Here is a 21,113-nt window from a genome sequence, read left to right on the forward strand (position 1 = left end):
GGAACAAGAAATTTTGTAAAAAGAAAAATCATTTTTTTCAAACTAAGTGTTGGGTACTATGCTCACTACCTCGGTAACTGAATCATTCATATCCCAAATCCCAGCATCATGCAACATACCTGTGCAACAAACCTGCACATGTACCCCCAAATTTAAAATAAAATTTGAAATTATTTTTTAAAGTTTTTTTTTTCCAGTTTTTGTTTAATACAACCTTTAAGCAGTGATTTTGGACATTACATGACCTGTAGTATTTTTCAAATGTTCACACATATTAGATACAAAACCTGACTCCTTGAGGTGTGCTTGATACTCTCTCCTTAAATTTCTAAAAATCCTTCCTTAAGTGAGAGAATAAAAGTCTGTCAGGAGTAAGACACAATATTTTTATTTATTTACTTATTAACTTACTTCAAATTTCGGTGTTGGTATATTTGTGAAAAGACTCGGTCACTCTCTCTCATACATCAAGAAATGTACACTTAAGATACTTCATATGAATAGAATCATGCAGTATTTGAAGTTCTGTGACTGCCTTATTGCACTTAATATAATGTCTTCCAGGCTTATCCATCTCATTGCAAAAGCAGGATTTTCTTCCTTTTTAAGGCTATAATACACCATATTTTCTTTATTCATTCCTTTGTTGATAGACATTTAGGTTGTTTCATAGCTTGTCTATTGTAATAATGTTGCAATGAACCTGGTAGTCCAGACATCTTCTTCAGATATCTGATTTCTATTCTTTTGGATGTTCACCCAGAAGTGAGATTGCTGGATTATACAGTAGTTCCATTTTAACTCTTTGAGAAAATTCCATACTGTTTTCCACAGAGACTGTACCACTTTACATTTCTACCATCAAGGATCTCTCTTTTTCTTTTCTTTTTTTTTTTGGAGACAAGAGTCTCACTCTGTCCCTCAGGCTGGAGTGCAGTGGCACGATCTCAGCTCACTGCGACCTCCACCTCCTGGGTTCAAGCCATTCTACTGCCTCAGCCGCCCAAGTAGCTGGAACTATTGGCAAATGCCACCATGCCCAGCTAATTTTTTGTATTTTTAGTAGAGACAGGGTTTCACCATGTTAGCCAGGATGGTCTTGATCTCCTGACCTCGTGATCCGCCTGCCTTGGTCTCCCACAGTGCTGGGATTACAGGCATGAGCCACTGCACCTGGCCTACCACCAAGGATTTCAATTTCTCCACAACCTCACCATTGCTTATCTTTTTTTTTTTTTTTGATAATAGTTATCCTAACAGGTATGAAGTGCTAGCTCATTGTAGTTATGATTTGCATTTCCCTGATGATTAGTGATGTTGAACATCTTCTCACATCCTTTTTTCACATACATGTTGGCCATTGGTATGTCTTCTTTGGAGAAGTATCTATTCAAGTCCTTTGCTCATTTTTTAAATCAGCTTCTTTTTCTTCATGGTAGCACCAGCTGATGTCATATTCATTTTGTGTATTCCTTTCCTTTTTTTTTTTTTTTTTAAAACACAGGGTCTCGCTCTGTTGCCAGGGCTAGAGTGTGGTAGTGCAATCATAGCTCAATGCAGCCTCGAACTCCTGGGTTCAAGTGATTCTCCCGCCTTAGCCTCCCAAATAGCTGGGAATACAGACATGCACCACCATGTCCCACTAACTTTTATTTATTTATTTTTGTAGGGATGGTGTCTTGCTATGCTGCCTAGGCTAGTCTTGAACTCCTGGCATTAAGAGATTGCCCTGGCCTCCTGAAATACTGAGATTACAGACACAAGGCACCATGCCCGGCCGTATCTTTTTTTCTTGATGGCTGACCTGTCCTATCCAATATACTGTGAGCAGGGACTTGGCTTTAAACAGCCATCTCCTAAAGGCTGGAACAGTGCCTGGCACAGTAAGCTCTCAATAAGAGTGTGCTGAGTGAGTGAATTAATATGATTTACATTTTAAATGGATCACTTTGGCTGCTGTGGCAACAGTGGATTTAGGAGAGTCAAGAGTCAAAATAAAGAAAGCCCTAAAGAGGCTTTCACAGAGGTTCAGATGAAGGATAAAAGCAGAAATGGATGGGTGAGAACTATCCCTAGGCTGGTTGTAAAACCATAGCATGTCCCCAGGTATCAGAAAACTAGAACGACAATGTATTCTCAAAGTAGACTAAACAATTGCTTCCTTCAGGTCGGGCTATGAGCACGTAAAAATACAAGTTTTCAAAAGATGATTAGTTGAAGAATTAGTCTTATGAGTATTTACATGTTACCAAGGAAAAAGAGATAAACTGATAAAACTGGACAAAATCTATTAACACTAAAAAGTGCACATGTCCTTTGACCTAACAACTTCAATGCTAGGAATTTATCTTTTCTAAACAATCACAAAAGTATGTTAAAATATGCACGGGGATGATCACCATGGCATTGCTTGTAATATCTTCAAACTAGAAACAAATATTCATCAACAGGAAACGGTTAAACACAAACATTTATACAGCTATTAAAATGAGGAAAGAGCGTTAAGATATATTGTGTTTGAAAAGATTCTATTTGTGTTAAGACACAATTTTACTTAAGAAAAGTAAAATATTCTCCTTTCATTTTAATTTTAGATTCAGGGGATACATATACAGGTTTGTTACAAGGATATATTGCGTGATGCTGAGGTTTGGGCTTCTATTAATCCTGTCAGCTAGGTACTGAGCATAGCACCCGAAAGGAAGTTTTTCAGCCCTTTCCTCCTTTCCTCTTTCCCTTCCTCCTATTGGAGTCTTTGTGCCCATGTGTACCCAAGGTTTCACTTCCACTTACAAGTGAAAATGTGATATTTGGTTTTCTGTTTCTGCACTGATTTGTTTAGGATAGTGGCCTCTAGCTGCATCCATGTTGCTGAAAAGGACATAATTTAGTTCTTTTTGATGGTTGTCTAGTACTCCATTGTGTGTAGTTTTCACGTTTTCCTTCTCCAATCTCCTGTTAATGGTAACCTAGGGTGATTCTACGTCTTCGCTATTGAAAACATACATACTCTTTTGATGCTGATATTGGTGAAATTTTTGAAAGAGAAATACTAATCTGAGCAGAAAGTTTTTCTTTTTTAAGGATACATTAATATAAAATCTTAAGCAGTAGCTATACTTTGAAGAGAATGGAGCAGTAAAGGGTAGAGAGATAATTTTACTTTTCTTTATACACCTTTCTAAATTACTTGATTTTTTTGAAATATAAATTATATTTTACTTTTTAAAATAAAAAAATGTTTGAGATAACTGACAGAATAAACAAGAATATACTGATATATCATAACTTGCTTTCTGAGTTTATGAACAATAGCTCCAATGAATCATTTATACACACATTATAGATGAACACATGTATACAACATTTATGTATATGGATAAAAATATGTTTGAATACTGTCAAATGCAGTGGAGAAAAACAATGCCTTTGATTAGAACACAGCAGACAGAGTTCATATTCCTAAGTGACCTTCCATGCCAGAGTTAAGGTTTAACTTGTGATTACAGAATTTGAAAACAGTGCTTGATGGATCCTAGCTGTCCCTGCTTCACTGACCATGTTTTGTACTCAAAAAGAGACATGGACTGTTCCACTGCTTCCTAATAAAGCATCTTTTTGGCCTAATTAGCTGTGCTGCCATTTACTGTTAAATGATAAGTTTCATTCAATTCCTAAAGTATAATCTGTCTCCTCATTAACGCTCTGACAGCTCCTATGGAAAAGGTAATGTTCAAAAGTAGATGGATACAACTTTCTTTTCTATGTCAAGTTTATTTGACTTTTATTTTTATGCTCCAGGGGTTTATGTAATAAAACAGAAGTTATGCAGGGAAAGGGAAATACATCCTCATAATTCTTTTTAAAAAGAAGTAGACATTGCAGATTTGTTTTCTTAGCTACATTACATTCAAATAGCTCTTTCAAAGGCAATTAATTATGCTGCCTTCACTTCAATCACCTACATCCTCTGTGCTATAACTAAATCTCTCTAAATGTTAGCATTTTAGATGGGGGCTTTGTTTACATTGCTTACTATATTTGTGCTAAACTATTTCTTACTTTAGGAATGCAAAATGTTTACTGTTTTCCACTTTTTTTCAGTTGCAAATATATTTCTAAAGCAAGTACTCTAATTGCCACTTACTGGGAAGTCAGAATAGTTTGCTTATTTTGCAAGTCAATACAGGAGAAAAACAGAAAGCTTGATTTTCCAATTTAGGTAAGGTTAAAGCTCAGCAGGCCTAAACACACAGACAGAGCCAACCACTCACCCTTCTTGGGTCTGGCATTGTAATGTTAACAACAGAAACAAAAGAACAGAGGGAAGGAGAAAGATTACCTGTCTCAACTAAATCTAGGACAGTGGTTCTTCTTTTTAAAGACCCACCTGGAGGGGCACATACCAGGTTTAAAAGTACTGTGTGAGGTCACTTCTAGTCATTTGCATTTTTCTAGCTAACCAGGACTAGAAACAGAAAAAAGTGCTATCCTGAAACAAAAACACATTAAACTACAAAGCAATGCTAATGCTGTGATGCTCCCTAGAAAGATGGATCTTAACCTGCTGTGATGTCTGACCATGTAAAGGTGAAGTGGGGTGGGACTGGAGAAGAGGGGTTCACAAGAAACAAAGTCCAAGACAGAATGCTGGGAAAATATAAATGAGGACCAACTAGACTTGTAATACAAGAGCTAATCAGACTGAAAGGAGACCAAACCACAGAGGTCAACATCTGCTGAATGAAATCCAGACTCCCAGGTTTCTGAATATAGCTGATACTGATGACCAACAGGAAGATAGAGATTACTAGGTCATTTTCTTGCAACGAAATCAAGGTTCCAACATCTCCAAAGCATTACTGATTTTCTTGTTAATTACCAGTACACCAAAAACAGCATTTTAGAAGTGAGCACCAAGCCCTGTGGAATGCTTCTGAACTAGATTAAACTACTAGACTAGTAATTAAACTAACTTCACATGGGAGAGTTCTCTTGCTCAAACTTGAGCAATCCTGCACATTTCAGTAAAGCAATTTTAGCACAAATGTGGAAACAAGAAACTTCTAAGCCTCAGTTTCAGCTCAGATACCATGGTTGGCAGCCTCTATTCACCTGAACTACAAAATCAGGATACCAACTACTTCCAAGAAGTGTTAAAGGGGATTAAGATTATTAAATAATGTGAAGATGAAAAGCACTAAGTCCCAGTATTGTATCATTTGTAGTTAGTTTAACAGTCTCTGTTTCTGTATTAGCAAACAAGTTCCTACCATTTTACTCATCTAGACATTTCGATAACAGTCACTGCCATAGTACCTAAGTGCTTTTTACCAGACAACCCACTGAAAGACTCCTGGCATCTTGTCAAAATGACATGCTGCTACATCATATTACAGACTGCAAGAGCCTAAAAATTTAGAAAAGATGATTTTTCTTCAAATTGAACAATGCTATGCCTCATGACAACAGTGTTTATTTTTTACAGATGGGTAACAAATTGGTAAGCAAAATAGTTACAGAACATTGTGTTACATTGTAGAATCCCAGATTGAACATTTTAAGTTCTACTTAAAAAATCAGCAGGTTTATTCCTAAGTACCACATATGCTTAAATATAAGGCAGGATTTTCCCCAGTTAAAATTAATCCCAGAAAAGAGGGCATCACACTATATTCGATCTTCACAAAGTCTCAGATCATGGAGTACTCTTTCCAATCACTTGACCCTGAGAAGCAGAGTACCATTCGGGGAAGGCAGATTCTCCTGAGACAGCCACAATTATTACTAATTCTGGATGTTTACTGAGGTCACTTCAAAACTCAGGTTAAAAAGAAAAGAGTAAAAAAGTATGTCTGGGAGGAGGATCTCACAAATACCGCGTAAAATGTCAAAACAAGTCATTTCAAGTTTACTCTAGCAATATGGTAAGTTGTTACATTATGGGGACCAGTTATATCCATTCAGGATGAACTGGGAATAGGAAAAAATAAATTGACTGTCTTAATATTATGTGTCTATGGAATAAAATTTGCAGGAACAATATCATACATAAAAGTCAAAAACGCTTCAAATTGCAAAGCTTGGGATAAAAATGAAGACGACGTATTCTGCAAAACCATGCTAATAGATGACCTAAAAAGTGGGTTAAGTGGAGATCAAGATGCTGATTCAAAATTCATGAATAATTTGAATATTTCTTGATATGTGTTTATAGAAACAAAGCAATATTAATTTTATATAATGTGACTGTATACATTCTGTGTAAATAAATGAAACTATCTTAAGTAGACATTTGACATTTCTCCCATATCCCTAAAGGTTTACTTAGTCAAGCTAGCGTAATGTTTTTTAAAAAAATTCTTCATTGAAAACTTGTGTTTACTTTATGTTTGATAAAGCCTTATACGTTGGCATATAGGCAGATAGTTATAGTAAATTCCATTATAACTTTTTGGTAGAGTAGTATGAATAACAAATTTCAAGAATCCTCTAGAAGTTTGGTTTTGTAATCATTCTGAAAAAACATTTTCTAAATGAAAAAATGATTAAGATTTATAATAAGACAAGGCATACATATATAGAGAAAACACGGATCAAACCACATATATAGGATCAGAAAATAAATTATGATATAGGTTTCTCCTTGAACTGAACTCAGCATATCAATAACAAATCCAAATAAAGTTCTAGCCAGTGTTGCTGCAAAGAGCTGCACTGAACAACTCTAGAGGGCACAATTCCTATCATAGGTCATCCTGGATTTGCGTACCGGTGAGGATAGTTTTTTGGCAGATGGCAGGAAGGGGCACCTCCTTCTAACTGGCATGAAGATGCCCCTGCAGCTTGGGTAGAACATCTTCTCTAGGTGTAGAAATGCAAACAAACAAACAAACAAACAAACAAAAAACAAAAAATGGATTTCATGTTGAAGAATAGTTTCTACATTAGGAGATGAGAAAGTAATCAAATAAATGACTTAAAAAAAAAAAAAAAGTTACCTTGTAGATCCCAAAGAACCCCAGGTCCCGCACAACAGACAAGGCACTGACTCTGGGACCAGTAGTGATTTCTCCGGCCACTTGCAAACGGATCTTGACAATTTCTAAAGGATTTGTGAAAATCACCTGGGAGCCTCCAGCCTAAAAATAACAAAAAAGATTTAGGATCAAAGCAAAGAAATAGTGAGATGGGTTAGGAAGAGATGAATGATTATTCTCAAGGATAAGAATATTCTATCCTCAAGAGAATGTAGTTTCAGTCCTTATCCCATCAATCAAAGTGGTTAGGGATTACAAGTATGAATCAAAATACAGTTACTGCCTAGGAAGAAGCCCTACGTCCTTAATGTGGAGGCTGAAGGAGGGCAAAGACCAGAGATTTCTCTTGACCTCCCTGAGTCCTCACACTGAAATTACAAATGCTCCTTGAAGCACAAACAACTGCCACCGCAGGGCTCAAAGCCAAGGGCACAAAGGCAGTAATAAAATGAAAAGCATTCGTATCCAAATGAGGAGACACAGATTTGCCTCTCAGAATAGAAGGGGGACTAGGAGGACAAAGGCTCCTGAATGATGAATTTCATGATTCTGGGAATGATTCAAAAACTGCCAGCGAACACGTAAACTTACATGAAAGCTATCATTTTTTTCTCTTAAAAACATCAAATCTCATTTTATGGAGTTGCATATTCTTATAATTTTATTTATGTATTACTTGTGTATAGAATTGCTCTTTTCATATGAGATAAATGGTATGTGAAAGTAGCAAAAATATGCACTAAGTCAATTACTACCCAAATGTTGAACATCATGTGTTATTTCATTCCAGCAATGGCCAGATGCCTCACCTCCAAGATCATCAGTGAAATCTTTAAAGTACACTATAAGGGTAATTTTAAGCTAGATATTTTGAAGCTAAGCCTATATTTATCACATTTTTCACATATTTATCACATTTATCACATATTTATCACAAGCAATCACATTCTTTCTTACTGTATTTCAACTTGTTCTTTGTCACAGATATATGAAATTTTTATATTATCCAAACTATACTGTACTAATTAGAACTAGCTACAAGGATGTCTTTTGAAGTATTATTTATAATAGCTGGAAAGAAAAATAAGAAACAACATAAATATCTAATGGTAAGGGATGGATTAAATGAATTTGAGTATATTCATGCATGGAGATACTATGCAGTCAACTGTGAAAAATGTTCAAAATAGACTTTTAAGTAAAAATGCTCATATGTTTAAAATACTGGTACACATTTCCCCCTGCCATCCCCTACCACCATGTAGAAGAAATACACCAAAGTGGTGCTTCTGAAGTGGTGGGATTACAAATATCTTTCTTTTCCTTTTTTTTTTTTGATGTATTTGAAATTTTTTCTATATAGATCATGTGTTACTTCCACAAAGAAAAATAAACACCTATACACAGTTTACCTAATATGTGTAAGGTTAATGAATCAAAGAAAGATGTTCATTCATTAACTCCCTAAATCAAAGTGTTTTTCCATTTTTACCAACTTGATACCTTAATCAAGACACTCTTGTTCTTCCTTAAGTGCAAATGAACTTTTTTGAGGGATGGGGGGACAACACAAAATACAAACCTGGGTTGGATTCACTGAAAGGCCCAAGAAAGGGCCTTACTCTAGGAAGTAGAGTGTGAGATGACACACCCAGAGGCCGGTGCCTTCTGGTCCACACAAAGACATGCTGCTCCCTGCCCTACTGCTCAGGACAGCTCTGTTTTGCTCAGATGCTGCTGCAACCTGCAGGTCCATGGGAAAAACAATACCCTCCCCACCCCCCTACCCCCCCCCCCAGTTGTTTACAGCCCTTGAGTGTTTTGTGACTTTGCACCTACATTTCCCATACGATACAGACTGAGCTATTTACAGTTGGCAGAATGATGAGTTGAAACACACCTAGCCCAGTAACCACGCGAGAGGCACAGTAAGGATTTTCTCTATTTCTGAACCAGAACTCTTCATATGAAAATCTTACGAATACTTAGAAAAATGAATAGAAATTCAAAATGTAAAGATTGTTTTATGGGGGCAGAATTGCTGAGAAAGATTCACCAGGATGGAATTAGGCTGAAGGCTGATTTTTTTGAAGCTCAAAAGAGGGTAAGACCATCTCTACCCAGGGTAAAATGCAAAATAATCAGAGAACACCAGTCTTCTTGGAAGAGAGAAGAGGAATACAATGCATATTCATCCAAGCACTGCCAACAGCAGGGAAGGAGGCAGTTGAGTGTCCCACATCAAGGCAGAGCTTCAGTCTCCCTATTTGTCAAACCATCTCACTTACTATGAAGATAAAAAGAGGTGGAGAATGTAAGGAGCCAGCACAGTGCTCAAGACAGAGCCATTACTCCAAACATGCAGGTTTCTTTCCCTTTTTCCCCTACATTGATGTTTTCCTCCATAGATGCATGTTACAATCACTTGCAGACCTTTTTAAAATATGGTGACCTCTGAACTTCAGTCCTGACAGTTTAATAAGAACTTTGCATCTGTCCTTGTTAAAATTTTCCTAGGAGATTCTTATGTGCAGTGAGGCTGACAATCCCTGCACTACACCGTCTCTAGAATCTCTGTCAATTTTGAAAACCAACTTACTTGGCTTCCTGAATGCCACAGTTTCTAATCCCAGTCTTCCATTTCACAAATAACTTTTATTTGTTTTATATCTGATCTCGCAACAAACTCTGTCTACATATCCAAGTGGTGCTGTTATGAAAGGGTAGAATTCTTGGGTACAGAATTGTTGTTTTATTATCTCTTACCTTTACTAACACTGGTAAAAGTTGCTAGCATTATATACAATAAAATAAGAACTTACACTCAACTCCCTGACTCCAAGCAAATCGACAGATACCAATTCTTTTAAAACAGCAAAGTGAGTTATCACTAGGGATGATAAGGAGTCAAATCCACTTCAGAGGGCTGCAGGAGGCAGATGCACCAGGAAGAAAGAATGTAGTGATATCAAGAAAACATAATGATGTACCCGTTACCTGTGGTGGCCTCTGAAAGAAAGAACCTACAGACTCAAAGTGGCACATTGTAAAGGTGCTGAAGATGAAACAGGCCCTTTGGAGTCAAACTGGAAGGAAATGAGAGACTCCAAGGCACCAAGAGAAGATGCTTATCATCAGATGCACGGTGTCTGGGTCTCACCATGACTTGATCACTGAGCAGCACACTGCCTGCCGCTCTTCCAATTCCTGGTCTATTATCCATTCACAGTACCATACCCATGGTTCCTCTTTTGCAGAGATCAAAGATAGCTGAATCGGCAGACAATGGACAGGAACACCTATTGTGCACAATGTCTTTGTGTCCCTCATCACTTGAGAGCTCTGGCTGTGTGAAGATACTGTTTTTTTGTGTGTGTGCAATTTTGTCACAAATCATTTCCCTATGACTTTCTGGAGACTGTGGCAAGTAGGACACAGGAAAATATTTCATACTGAACTGGCTCAGTGTGGCATATTATACTTACAGCGCTAACACTGACTTTTCTACATGTTTCCTAGTATACTCTTTGTTATTGAAATCTTAGTTACCATCTAGTATCTGGATCCATCTAAGAGAGAAAGAGAAATGCATACAACTATTACAGACTCACTTCTGCTACTTGATTTTTCATTCACCAAATATTTACAAGCAATCATGTTCAAAGTTTGTCCTAGGAACTGCAAGGACACAAGATACTTCATTCCCATTCTCAAGGAGCATGAAGTAGCAAGGGTAGAGGTAATGAATATTCATCAAACATCTATTATGGGGTATTAAGGTGTTGCTTTATATAAATATGTTGCATATACTACATATTTTCAGTCCACTCAAGAGGTACTTTTTGCAGAGTTTACATTAAGAGGAAACTGAAGCACAGAATGATTAAAGCAATTGTTTTTATGGGCTGAACTGTGTTCTACCAAAAGTCACAGTTGAAGTCCTAACTCTCAAATACTTCAGAATGTGACTATAGTTGAAAACACGGACTTTAAAAGAGAAATTAAGTTAAAAAGAGGTCTTTAGGGTGGGACATAATCCCATCCAACTGGTTTCTCATAAGAAGAGAAAATTGAGACAGACATGTAGGACACAAAGAGAAGACACAGGGAAAAAGCGGCCATCTCCAAGCCAAAGAGAGAGAGACTTCAGAAGAAACCAACCTGGCAACACCTTGATCTTGAAGTTTCAGACTCTAGAAATGTGAGAATATAAATTTCTGCTGTTTAAGCCACCTAGTTTGTGGTATTTTGTTTTGGTAGTGCTAGCAAACTAATATAGCAATGCACCCAGGGCTATATAGCCAGCAAGAAGAGGAAAGGATTTTCAATGGAGTTCGATAACTATATGCCTCATAAATACAGAAAATGGAAAATGAGGATAGATAATTATATGATAAGAGCCAAGGTCCAGACAAGCGGATATGACAGTTCAAAGGAGGGCAAGAGCTCTCCTGGCTGGGAGGTGATTAAGCCAGTGAGAAGGTAACATGTTAGCTGGGGACTGCAGTGTGAATAGGATTTTGGTACTCTAAGCAGAGAAAGGCACAAAGGCACAGTGACAAGGGCATACCACACTTATGTGGCTAATATATCCAGCATTACTTATGTCAAGCGAAATTTTAATGAGGATGATAATTATAATGAGATCAACATCATCATCCTCTGGCATTTACTGAGGCTCCTCTAGCTTACTAAATACCAGGGATTGTGGTAAGAGTTCCCTAAGAATTCTTGGGCCAGGTATGGTGGCTCACGCCTGTAATCCCAGCACTTTGGGAGATCGAGGCAGGTGGATCACCTGAGGTCGGGAGCTCGAGATCAGCCTGGCTAACAAGGTGAAACCCCGTCTCTACTAAATATATAAAATTAGCTGGGCATGGTGGTGCATGCCTGTAATCCCAGCTACTCGGGAAGCTGAGGCAGGAGAATCACTTGAACCCGGGAGGTGGAGATTTCAGTGAGCCAGGATCATGCCACTGCACTCCAGGCTGAGGGACAGAGTGAGACTCTGTCTCAAAAAAATAAAAAAAAATTCTCTTTTGGTCTTCATAGTATTATAAGGTAAGTAATAACATAAATAATAGGCCAGGTGCGGTGGCTCACGCCTGTAATCCCAGCACTTTGGAAGGCCAAGGCAGGCAGATCACCTGAGGTCAGGAGTTTGAGACCAGCCTGGCCAACATGGTGAAACCCCATCTCTAGTAAAAACACAAAAAAATTAGCCAGGCATGGTGGTGGGTGCCTGTAATCCCAGCTACTCAGGGCGCTGAGGCAGGAGAATCACTTGGTCCCGGGCAGCGGAGGTTGCAGTGAGCCAAGATTGTGCCACCGCACTCCAGTCTGGGTGACAGAGCAAGACACCGTCTCAATAAAAATCAATCAATCAACCAATCAATCAATCAATCCTGGTTTGAGTGAAGAAACTGAGGCTACAAAAAGTAAAGGAGGCTATTTAACATGCTTGGAGTCACACAGTTAGGAAGGTGAAGCTTGGATTCCAAGCTCGACCAGCTGGATGCCAGGAGCACACTTACAGTTCTTATCATAGCAGCTTTTTGCTCTAGATAGCATGGAGAAGGGGTATGAAAGAAGGTGGCTGAAAATAAGATTGCTGGAACCAAACCATGGAAGGTCCAGGATGCTGTCTAGAAGAACAGGCTGTATTCTGGAGATGGTCTGTGCGACTACGTAGCAGCAGGAGAGCTGGTAAACACAGCTTGGGAGCTGTAGAGGTCTGAGCATTATCTGTGCCTTGGGAAGATGCCTAGGGAGCAGAGGGGAGAGGGCTCATCAGGGAGGCAGAGCCTGAGGCAGGGATCACAATTAGGGTTTTAGCCGACTAGGTGAGTGATAAAAGGCCAGAATTAGAACAATCATATCTATACTGAGGTAGAGGTGGCTGGGTAACGGATGCAACAGAGACCAACAGGGTTTGGCTGCTGAATATAGGGCAAAAAGAGTGGGTAAGCTCAAAGAAAGAATCCAAGTTTTTGCATCTGTGTAGTAGGAACAAAGTGTTGGAAAGACGAATAATGACACAGTTAGAAGGCAGTGGAAGGGTGAGTTAAGAGGAATGAGAGACATAGATGAGGGCATCACTCCACGTACATAACTGAAGGCAGGGGCTTAGATAAGGTGGGAGGGGAAGGAGAAAAATGGAAAGTGACGAGAGACCTATGAAGTGATGAGAAACCTCTGCTGTACACCAGTGGTACAGCAATCCAGGCACAAGAGTTAAGAACACGGCTTCCAGAAGTGAGAAGGTAAAAGGACCAACGTCTACTGACACAGGGAGGCAAAGCACATGGGGTGACTAGGATTGGAAAGAGGATGCTGGGGAAGGAGAGAGCTGTTTAGTCTACTAGCAGGGGAAGGGAAAGTGAGAAAATGACAGTAGTTTACGAGAGCAATCAAGAGACAATGACAATTCATTTAGGGTAATTCGGAGAAAATATCTAGGGGGAAGAGAGTGAAAAGATAAAACTACTAGGGATAATTATGCCATGCTTACGCATAACAGTACAAGTTCTGAATGGAGAAGTGAAAGGTAGAACATGAAGAGTTTGGATTTGCTTTAGTGACATACAGAGTTTGGGGATAAATTTGTTACAGAGCAGAAACTGACAAATCATAGTTGTCCTTACTATTTATGCTTTGAAGATTAAAAAAAAAATCAAACGGAATTGAATTTGGCACAAGAACAACTAAAGTTCCGATGCATAAACCCCATCAGCAACAAAAGACTCCTTCAGAATCAATAGTAAAATAATACTCTGGCTCTCCATAGGAAGTTATGATTAAGTTACTGTGATCTGTAACACAGAAGAGAAGATGAAGCAGCTAATGACCACAGAGGTGAGTTCATAGGCTCACGCATTCTATTCCTCAACTCAAAACAGGTTAGAAGGTACAGCAGGTAGCCGTGTGTTTAAACAGGGCTTAGGGCTGCACATGTGCACTGGGCTGCCTACCTGTACCTGGCCACAGGGGACCCAGAGCTGCAGGCAGCACCACAGTGGGTTCTCTATTAAGAGTCACTGTGTGTACCCACGACTGTAGAAGACAAATTACTAAGTTCAGTGCCACGTGGACTCTCACCCAGGCTATTATCAGGAACTGAGGAACATTTTATTGCCCACTGTATTAGTATTGAATACTACTAGCACCAGTGTGAACACATTTTTTGTAGCATTTTTCAAAAGGGGACCCGACATTCGAAAACATTATATATTTTTATTAGAGGAGAACAATGGAACTGGTACACCAAAAGAAATCTTACATATTTTTATTCTTTTACAAGTGGCATTAATAAAGAATAACTTAACATGAAATGTATAGGATCAAAATAAAGAAAAAAAATATTTTTTAAAGGCACATAAACATTTGAATGTAAGAGAAATAAGTATTATTAGATTCAATGTTGCAAATATGTCACTTGGGCTATAAATTTAAAATGCAAATTTTCCTAAAAATGATTATAACAGTCAAATATTATAACTTTTTCCTAAGTTAATCTAAATTCAAAGCAATCCTCCTAAACAAAACCCCAGCAGGGTTTCCTGAAGATGTCTGAAGACAGGAATATTCTGAATAAAAAATCATGTAGAGGATCTTATATCAGTACACATTTACACACATTGATAAAGTGTCAGAAATTTTTAAAGTTTAACACAAGACTAGATAAATGGAAAGATTCAAATATGTAGAGTCACAGTCACTGAGTATCTTTTTTTTTTTTTTTTTTTTTTAAAGACAGAGTCTCACTCTCTCACCCAGGCTGGAGTGCAGTGACATGATCTTGGCTCACTGCAACCTTCGTCTCCTGGGTTCAAGCGAGTCTCAGGCCTAGCCTCCCAAGTAGCTGGGATTACAGGTGCCCACCACCACGTCTGGCTAATTTTTGTATTTTTAGTAGAGATGGGGTTTCACTATGTTGGCCAGGCTGGTCTTGAACTCCTGACCTCAGGTGATCTGCCCGTCTCAGCCTCCCAAAGTGCTGGGATTACAGGCATGAGCCACTGCATCTGGCCGAGTATCTTAAAAAGGTAGCTAAAATGTGCTACTTTGCACATAGTCAATGGTAGAGTGGACCCCTTGTACTTGTAGCTAGGAGTCCCTCTGACCAACTCACATATCTGGTAACATCCTAATAAGTAATGCTATGGTTTACTCATCTTTTTCTTCTAAAAGAGGATGACGAGCAGGCTGGTTTTGATGCATTTCAGCATCAATTTTTTTTTGTTTGTTTGAGACAGAGTCTCTCTCTGCCACCTAGGCTGGCATGCAGTGGCATGAACTTAGCTCAATACTATCTCTGCCTCCTGGGTTCAAGTGATTCTCATGCCTCAGCCTTCTGAGTAGCTGGGATTACAGGTGTGTGCCACCACACCCAGCTAGTTTTTTTTTTGTATTTTTAGTAGAGTGTTTCGTCATGTTGCCCAGGCTGGTCTCAAACTCCTGGCCTCAAGTGATCCACCCGCCTTGACCTCCCAAAGTGCTGGGGTGACAGGTGTGAGCCACCGTACCTGGCCCAGCTTCTACCAATTCTTGCTTCCCAGAGGTCTCATCTTTTTCTCTTTATTGAGAGTACATAGTTAACCAAGAGGTCCTGGATGCCGGAGGAATCTGAGTCTGAAAGTACACTTGTGGAGGAAGGCCCAAATTGCTGAAAAAATTCAATGGCTGGTATGAGACTTCTCTCTTATCAGTTGTGTAAGGATTTTTTTTTCAAAGGCTCCATTTCCAAACTGTGATTCATTATGTATGAAGGATCTCCCAGCAGAGGGAAAGATATTCCAGTAGTATACCCCAATTACTTTTTCCTCCACAGGGTGCTTTTCATCCTCCTTCCTTTCTTTGGCTTTCCCATGCAGTAGATTATTCCTATCATTCTGCCCTTTATGGGACCTGAAGGCTGTGGCTCTGCCCACAGTGATCTCTGCACTGATTATTTCCAGTCAGCCCTCTAACAATGTACACTTCACACATGTCTGTCCTCTAGATCCCTTTCTGGAAGGATGTGATTTTCCAAGACACCTTTCAAGAACAAATTACCCACCAGTGTGACCAGAAAGAAGAGACAGCTATAACTATTTGAATAACTACAGCCCTGCAAACTCTCTCTTCTCCCCTCCTCTCCTTCCTGGAGAAACAAGAGCCAGACACGTGTCAAGCACTTCTGATGTAGGAGGCACTGTGCTAAACTCTTCACAGACATCATCTCCTTCATCCCGCTGTCATGCTGACACAGGCTATATTATTCCCGTCTTTCTAGAGATGAAATGGAAGCAGAGACTTCTCTTCAAGGCAGTAAAAGAATGCAAACCCAGACTTGCCCAATTTCTAACCCACGCTCAGAACCATTACGCCTAGTTGTCTATTGTGAAAAAGCAGATTCAATAAAACAATTCATTTTCAGTTTTTTCTTTCATGTTTGAACAGAGTAGCTGCCTGAATTTTTGGTTAATCTGATCATATGGACTAGAATTCCTGTGACTTTAAGAGCTTCTAGGAGATAAAGATTAACCAGTGGATTCAGAGACATTAAAATACATCAAGTAATACGGAAGAGACGTTTTTCTAGGTACAATATAACTGATTTTCATCAGATATATCAAATTTTTCTTTGTAGATTAATCAATAATGAGAAAGTCAGGCTACTGGGCAGTAAAATTCCCAAATCTGAATCCTTGAGCAATACTCTATATATATATATATATATACTGTGGAAGACTCTCATTCTGTTGCCCAGGCTGGAGTGCAGTGGTGCAAACTCAGCTCACTGTAACCTCCGTCTCCCAGGTTCAAGAGATTCTTGGGCCTCAGCCTCCCAAGTACCTGGGATTACAGGCGCTCACCACCACACCCAGACAATTTTTTTTTTTTTTTTTTTTTTTTGAGACAGTCTCCCTCTGTCGCCCAGGCTGGAGTGCAGTGGCTTGATCTTGGCTCACTGCAAGCTCTGAGTCCCAGGTTCACACCATTCTCCTGCCTCAGCCTCCTGAGTAGCTGGGATTATAGGCGCCCACCACCACGCCCAGCTAATTTTTTGTGTTTTTAGTAGAGACGGGGTTTCACCATGTTAGCCAGGATAGTCTTGATCTCCTGACCTCGTGACCCACCTGCCTCAGCCTCCCAAAGTTTTGTATTTTTAGTAGAGACAGTGTTTCACCATATTGGCCAGGCTGGTTTCAAATTCCTGACCTCAAGTGATCTACCTGCCTTGGCCTACCAAAGTGCTGGGATTACAGGCGTGATCACCATGCCCAGGCATGAGAAATATTTTAGGCTCAAAAATATACAACTAGTGACAATTTTAACTTTATTCAAATGGGCATGCAAAATAATTATACTGATATAGGTTTTGTCTAAATATAGCATAGTCGTTTCAAGATAGGAGCAAAGGTGCTTCATCTCTCTGCCAACACAATCTTAAGTTCACACCTCCATATGACAGTTTTGGCTGCTGTAATTCATATCAGAAGTCCATGATCTACATAAATCCACCTTTGCATCTCGGAGTGCTGAGAACAACCAGAAAGGGCAATAGGACTGTGACTACAACCATGTCAGCATGAAGTCCAAGCACCAAGCTTCTCAAACGCACAGCGTTTGGCTGATACAAAGCATCATTATTTCCAAATGCTCTGTTTTTTTTCAAGTGAAATGGTCTTCACGGCTCAAAGTAAAATTACAGGTTTTTTTCTTCTAATACCCCCTTCTCTGAAATGGGCTAGTCTGCAAAGAAACCAAACTGTGGTTCCTATCACTGTGTCTTTCGCTTAGTGCCTACATGCTTCCATAAGCTTGATTTCTTCCCCTCCTTACAGTTTTGCCGCCGAAATCCCTCTTGCCATGTTACATAATGACTTCATTGTTGACACTTCTGGTTTGGCATAGGGAAGTGATATAGCTATTTATTTTTTAAAACAGAATGTTAAGGGCTGGGTGCAGTGGCTCACGCCTGTAATCCCAGCACTTTGGGAGGCTGAGGCAAGCGGATCACTGAGGTCAGGAAATGGAGACCAGTCTGGCCAACATGGTGAAATCCTCTCTCTACTAAAAATACAAAAATTAGCCAGGCACGGTGGTGCGTGCCTGTAGTCTTGGCCACTCGGGAGGCTGAGGCAGGAGAATTGCTTGAACCCGGGAGGCAGAGGTTACAGTGAGCCGAGATTACACCACTGCACTCGAGCCTGGTCGAGAGAACAAAACTCCATCTCGGAACACAAACAAACAAACAAACAAACAGAATTTTAAGAAATCAAATATTTCAGAAAGGCAACATAATCCAGAGTTCCAAGGTACAGCCCCATTTTCTGTAAGTACTCCAAGAACAGTGACCTTCATTAAAATGATAATGTACGTTAGGTCTAACAGTTGTGGACAAGTAGGTTTTACAGTTACATGTGCCTTATAACTGACTCACCAAGGCTGTCTGCTCATTTTCACAAGGATAGGAAATATTGGTAGCCTAAAAACATTATCTAAAGACTAAGGGTTCAGAAGCTCCAGTTCATATTTCCCCATGATCCATTTCCTTTCATCTGTATCAATAAAACAAGGCTTTCTCCAGTGCTTCTTTATTAAATGAGATAGTATTCCTGAACATTTTCTTGAGACTTCAGGAGTTAAAAGAACTCATTAGATAAAAATAAAAGCCTTCTTACAACGCCTCCCAACCCCCAATCATTCAACAGTCTTGAGAATATTCAGAGAATATTAATAGTCTTGCATTAAAAAAAATTAAACCCATCATCACTCTGCTGTCCACAGAAAACATGGCAGTATATTTTTTAATATAGCACAATTTCAACTACATTTTAAACTAAAAGCATTAAATATAACTGTAATTTAATCACCCTCCTTTAATTTGAATTCACATGGTAGATACTTATAGCTACTTAAAAAATTAAGTGGCAAAATGTATATGAAGAATATGTATCTTGATATTTTAATTATGCTCAATTGAATGTACTTAGATTTAAAGTGCTTTTCACAAATGACATGTGCTAAGAATATCTAATTGCACACTGACATTCTAAAATGTGTGCTTACATGTGTCAAAAATAGATTAATATAAAGTTATAGAATAGACTTTGACTAAAACCCAAATATATTATTTTGATTATCTGGACACAAACAAAATTGTAACTACAAACAAGATATATAGTAATAAATGTCTAATAATTTATGTTTCATTAAGATGAACACACAAGTGATGACAGTGCTTGATATTTGAATAAATTAGAAAATAAAGACTTGTAAAGGAATCTAAGATTCAACATATTTTCCATTTACTTTCTTACTAACTCAATGTTAAATAGAGACATGAAAATAATTTGTAGTATAACTATTATTATTGTATGTAGAGCTCACAGGTAAAAAAGAGATATTCAGCAAATAGCAGTGGATGGAGTAAATTAAAACACATTGCCCAATTGCAGTCAAGTGCTGTTCACAACTGTTCACAAATGCTGAAGATGGCATTCAGCAACCTCACAGAGAAGATGGCAAAGATGAGGTGGCATGAGGTCGGGAGGCCACTCACCCCGTCCAGCTCTGAAGGGAAGTGTGTTGGGCCCACTGCCTTCACAAGATATATCATCACCCTCCTGCAATCAGAAACTTGAGTCCTCACAAACTGAAAGAAAGACCTTTTCTTAAACCCTAGTATTAGGGGCTGAATTGCATCTCTCCAAAATTTGTATACTGAAGTCCTAACCTTCAGGACCTCAAAATGTGACTGGATTTGGACTTAGGGCCTTTTAAGAGGTAATTAAGAAGAAATGAAGTCAGATGGATGGGCCCTAATCCAATATGACTGGTGTCCTTATAATTAGAGATTAAGACACAGACAACACACGGACTGAGGGGTGACCATGTGAGGACACAGTGAGAAGGCGGCCATCTGCAAGAAAAGAAGACAGGCCTCAGAAGAAACCAAAACTGCCAACACCTTAACCTAGGACTTCCAGTACCTGTTGTTTAAACCTCCCAATCTGTGGTATGAGGCATTTTGTTACGGCAGCCCTACCAAATGAATACACTAAGTTAGACTATCTGTCTAAATGCACATCTCTAAACATAAAGCAATATATAATTTTTTTCTTTTGATTTGGTATGAAAATAAAACTCTTAAGTGAAAAATGTGTTACTAGATTATTAACAATATTGGAACGATAATAAATTCTTACTCCATAATTGATTCTGAGAAAAATACCAAACTGAAATATCCTAGTCCTAATTTCTTAACCACATGGTGAGGCAGAAAAAGGCTATTGTGTTTACATGTTTTACAAATATTAAGTTTCATGTTTTCAGCTTCGTGGGGTTTTAATAGGCCCATAGAAGCCTGGCCAAGAAACCGAAGTGGAATCCATTTGACTGACATTAAAAAGCAATTAAGTTACAGGCCTGTCAAATATGTTAACATTTGGGGTCTGCCTGTTATACATGTGTATTTTGACTACTACTACCAGAAAAGTTTAATGATTTACAGACCTTCAATGTCTAAAGTACCTTCACTGTACGAAAGCTATGACCCAGTCTTTCTTAAGGTTTTCCTATCACAACAAACTCCTCCTTATTTACTAGAAATCCAGAAAGATGGCCCAATGTTTGAACTATGTTGAGTCAAACGACTCTGAGACTTTCCCAGAGAGGGGAAAGGAAGAAAAATAGAAAGGAAATATCTGGCTGGCCCAGTGTCTAGCACGAGAGTTGGACTTTCCCCTAATAAGATGACATTTCTGAGCCACTAAAGGCAGCCCTTAGTCAGGGAGGCTATGCTTAACTGTCTTAGTCTGTTTGGGTGTCTATAATGAAGTATCATAGACTACGTGGCTTATAAACAACAAAAATTCCTTTATCAGAGTTCTGGAGGCTCGAAATCTGAGATCACAGTCCGGCATGGTTGGGATTTAGTGAGCACTGCTTCCTGGCTCACAGATGTTGTCTTCTCACTGTGTCCTCACATGGAGGAAGGAGTGGGGATCTCTCTGGGATCCCTTTTATAAGGGCACTAACCTCAACCTGTAGGTTCCACCCTCATGACCTAATCACCCCCAAAGA

The 21,113-nt window shown here is 38.9% G+C and overlaps 1 protein-coding gene across 3 annotated transcripts in view; it reads right to left on the reverse strand.

Annotated features, from left to right (window-relative positions):
• The window catches only part of SLC25A13 (solute carrier family 25 (aspartate/glutamate carrier), member 13), a 207,937-nt gene that overhangs the window by 30,742 nt on the left and 156,082 nt on the right, over positions 1 to 21,113 (reverse strand). For all 3 annotated transcript variants that reach the window (XM_011974699.1, XM_011974698.1, XM_011974697.1), the window contains one exon: positions 7,002 to 7,142. In XM_011974699.1, coding sequence (XP_011830089.1) covers positions 7,002 to 7,142 — 141 coding nt within the window. The remainder of the gene's footprint in view (positions 1 to 7,001; positions 7,143 to 21,113) is intronic.

Source organism: Mandrillus leucophaeus, unplaced genomic scaffold (assembly GCF_000951045.1).
Source record: "Mandrillus leucophaeus isolate KB7577 unplaced genomic scaffold, Mleu.le_1.0 Scaffold148, whole genome shotgun sequence".
Lineage (NCBI taxonomy): Eukaryota > Metazoa > Chordata > Mammalia > Primates > Cercopithecidae > Mandrillus > Mandrillus leucophaeus.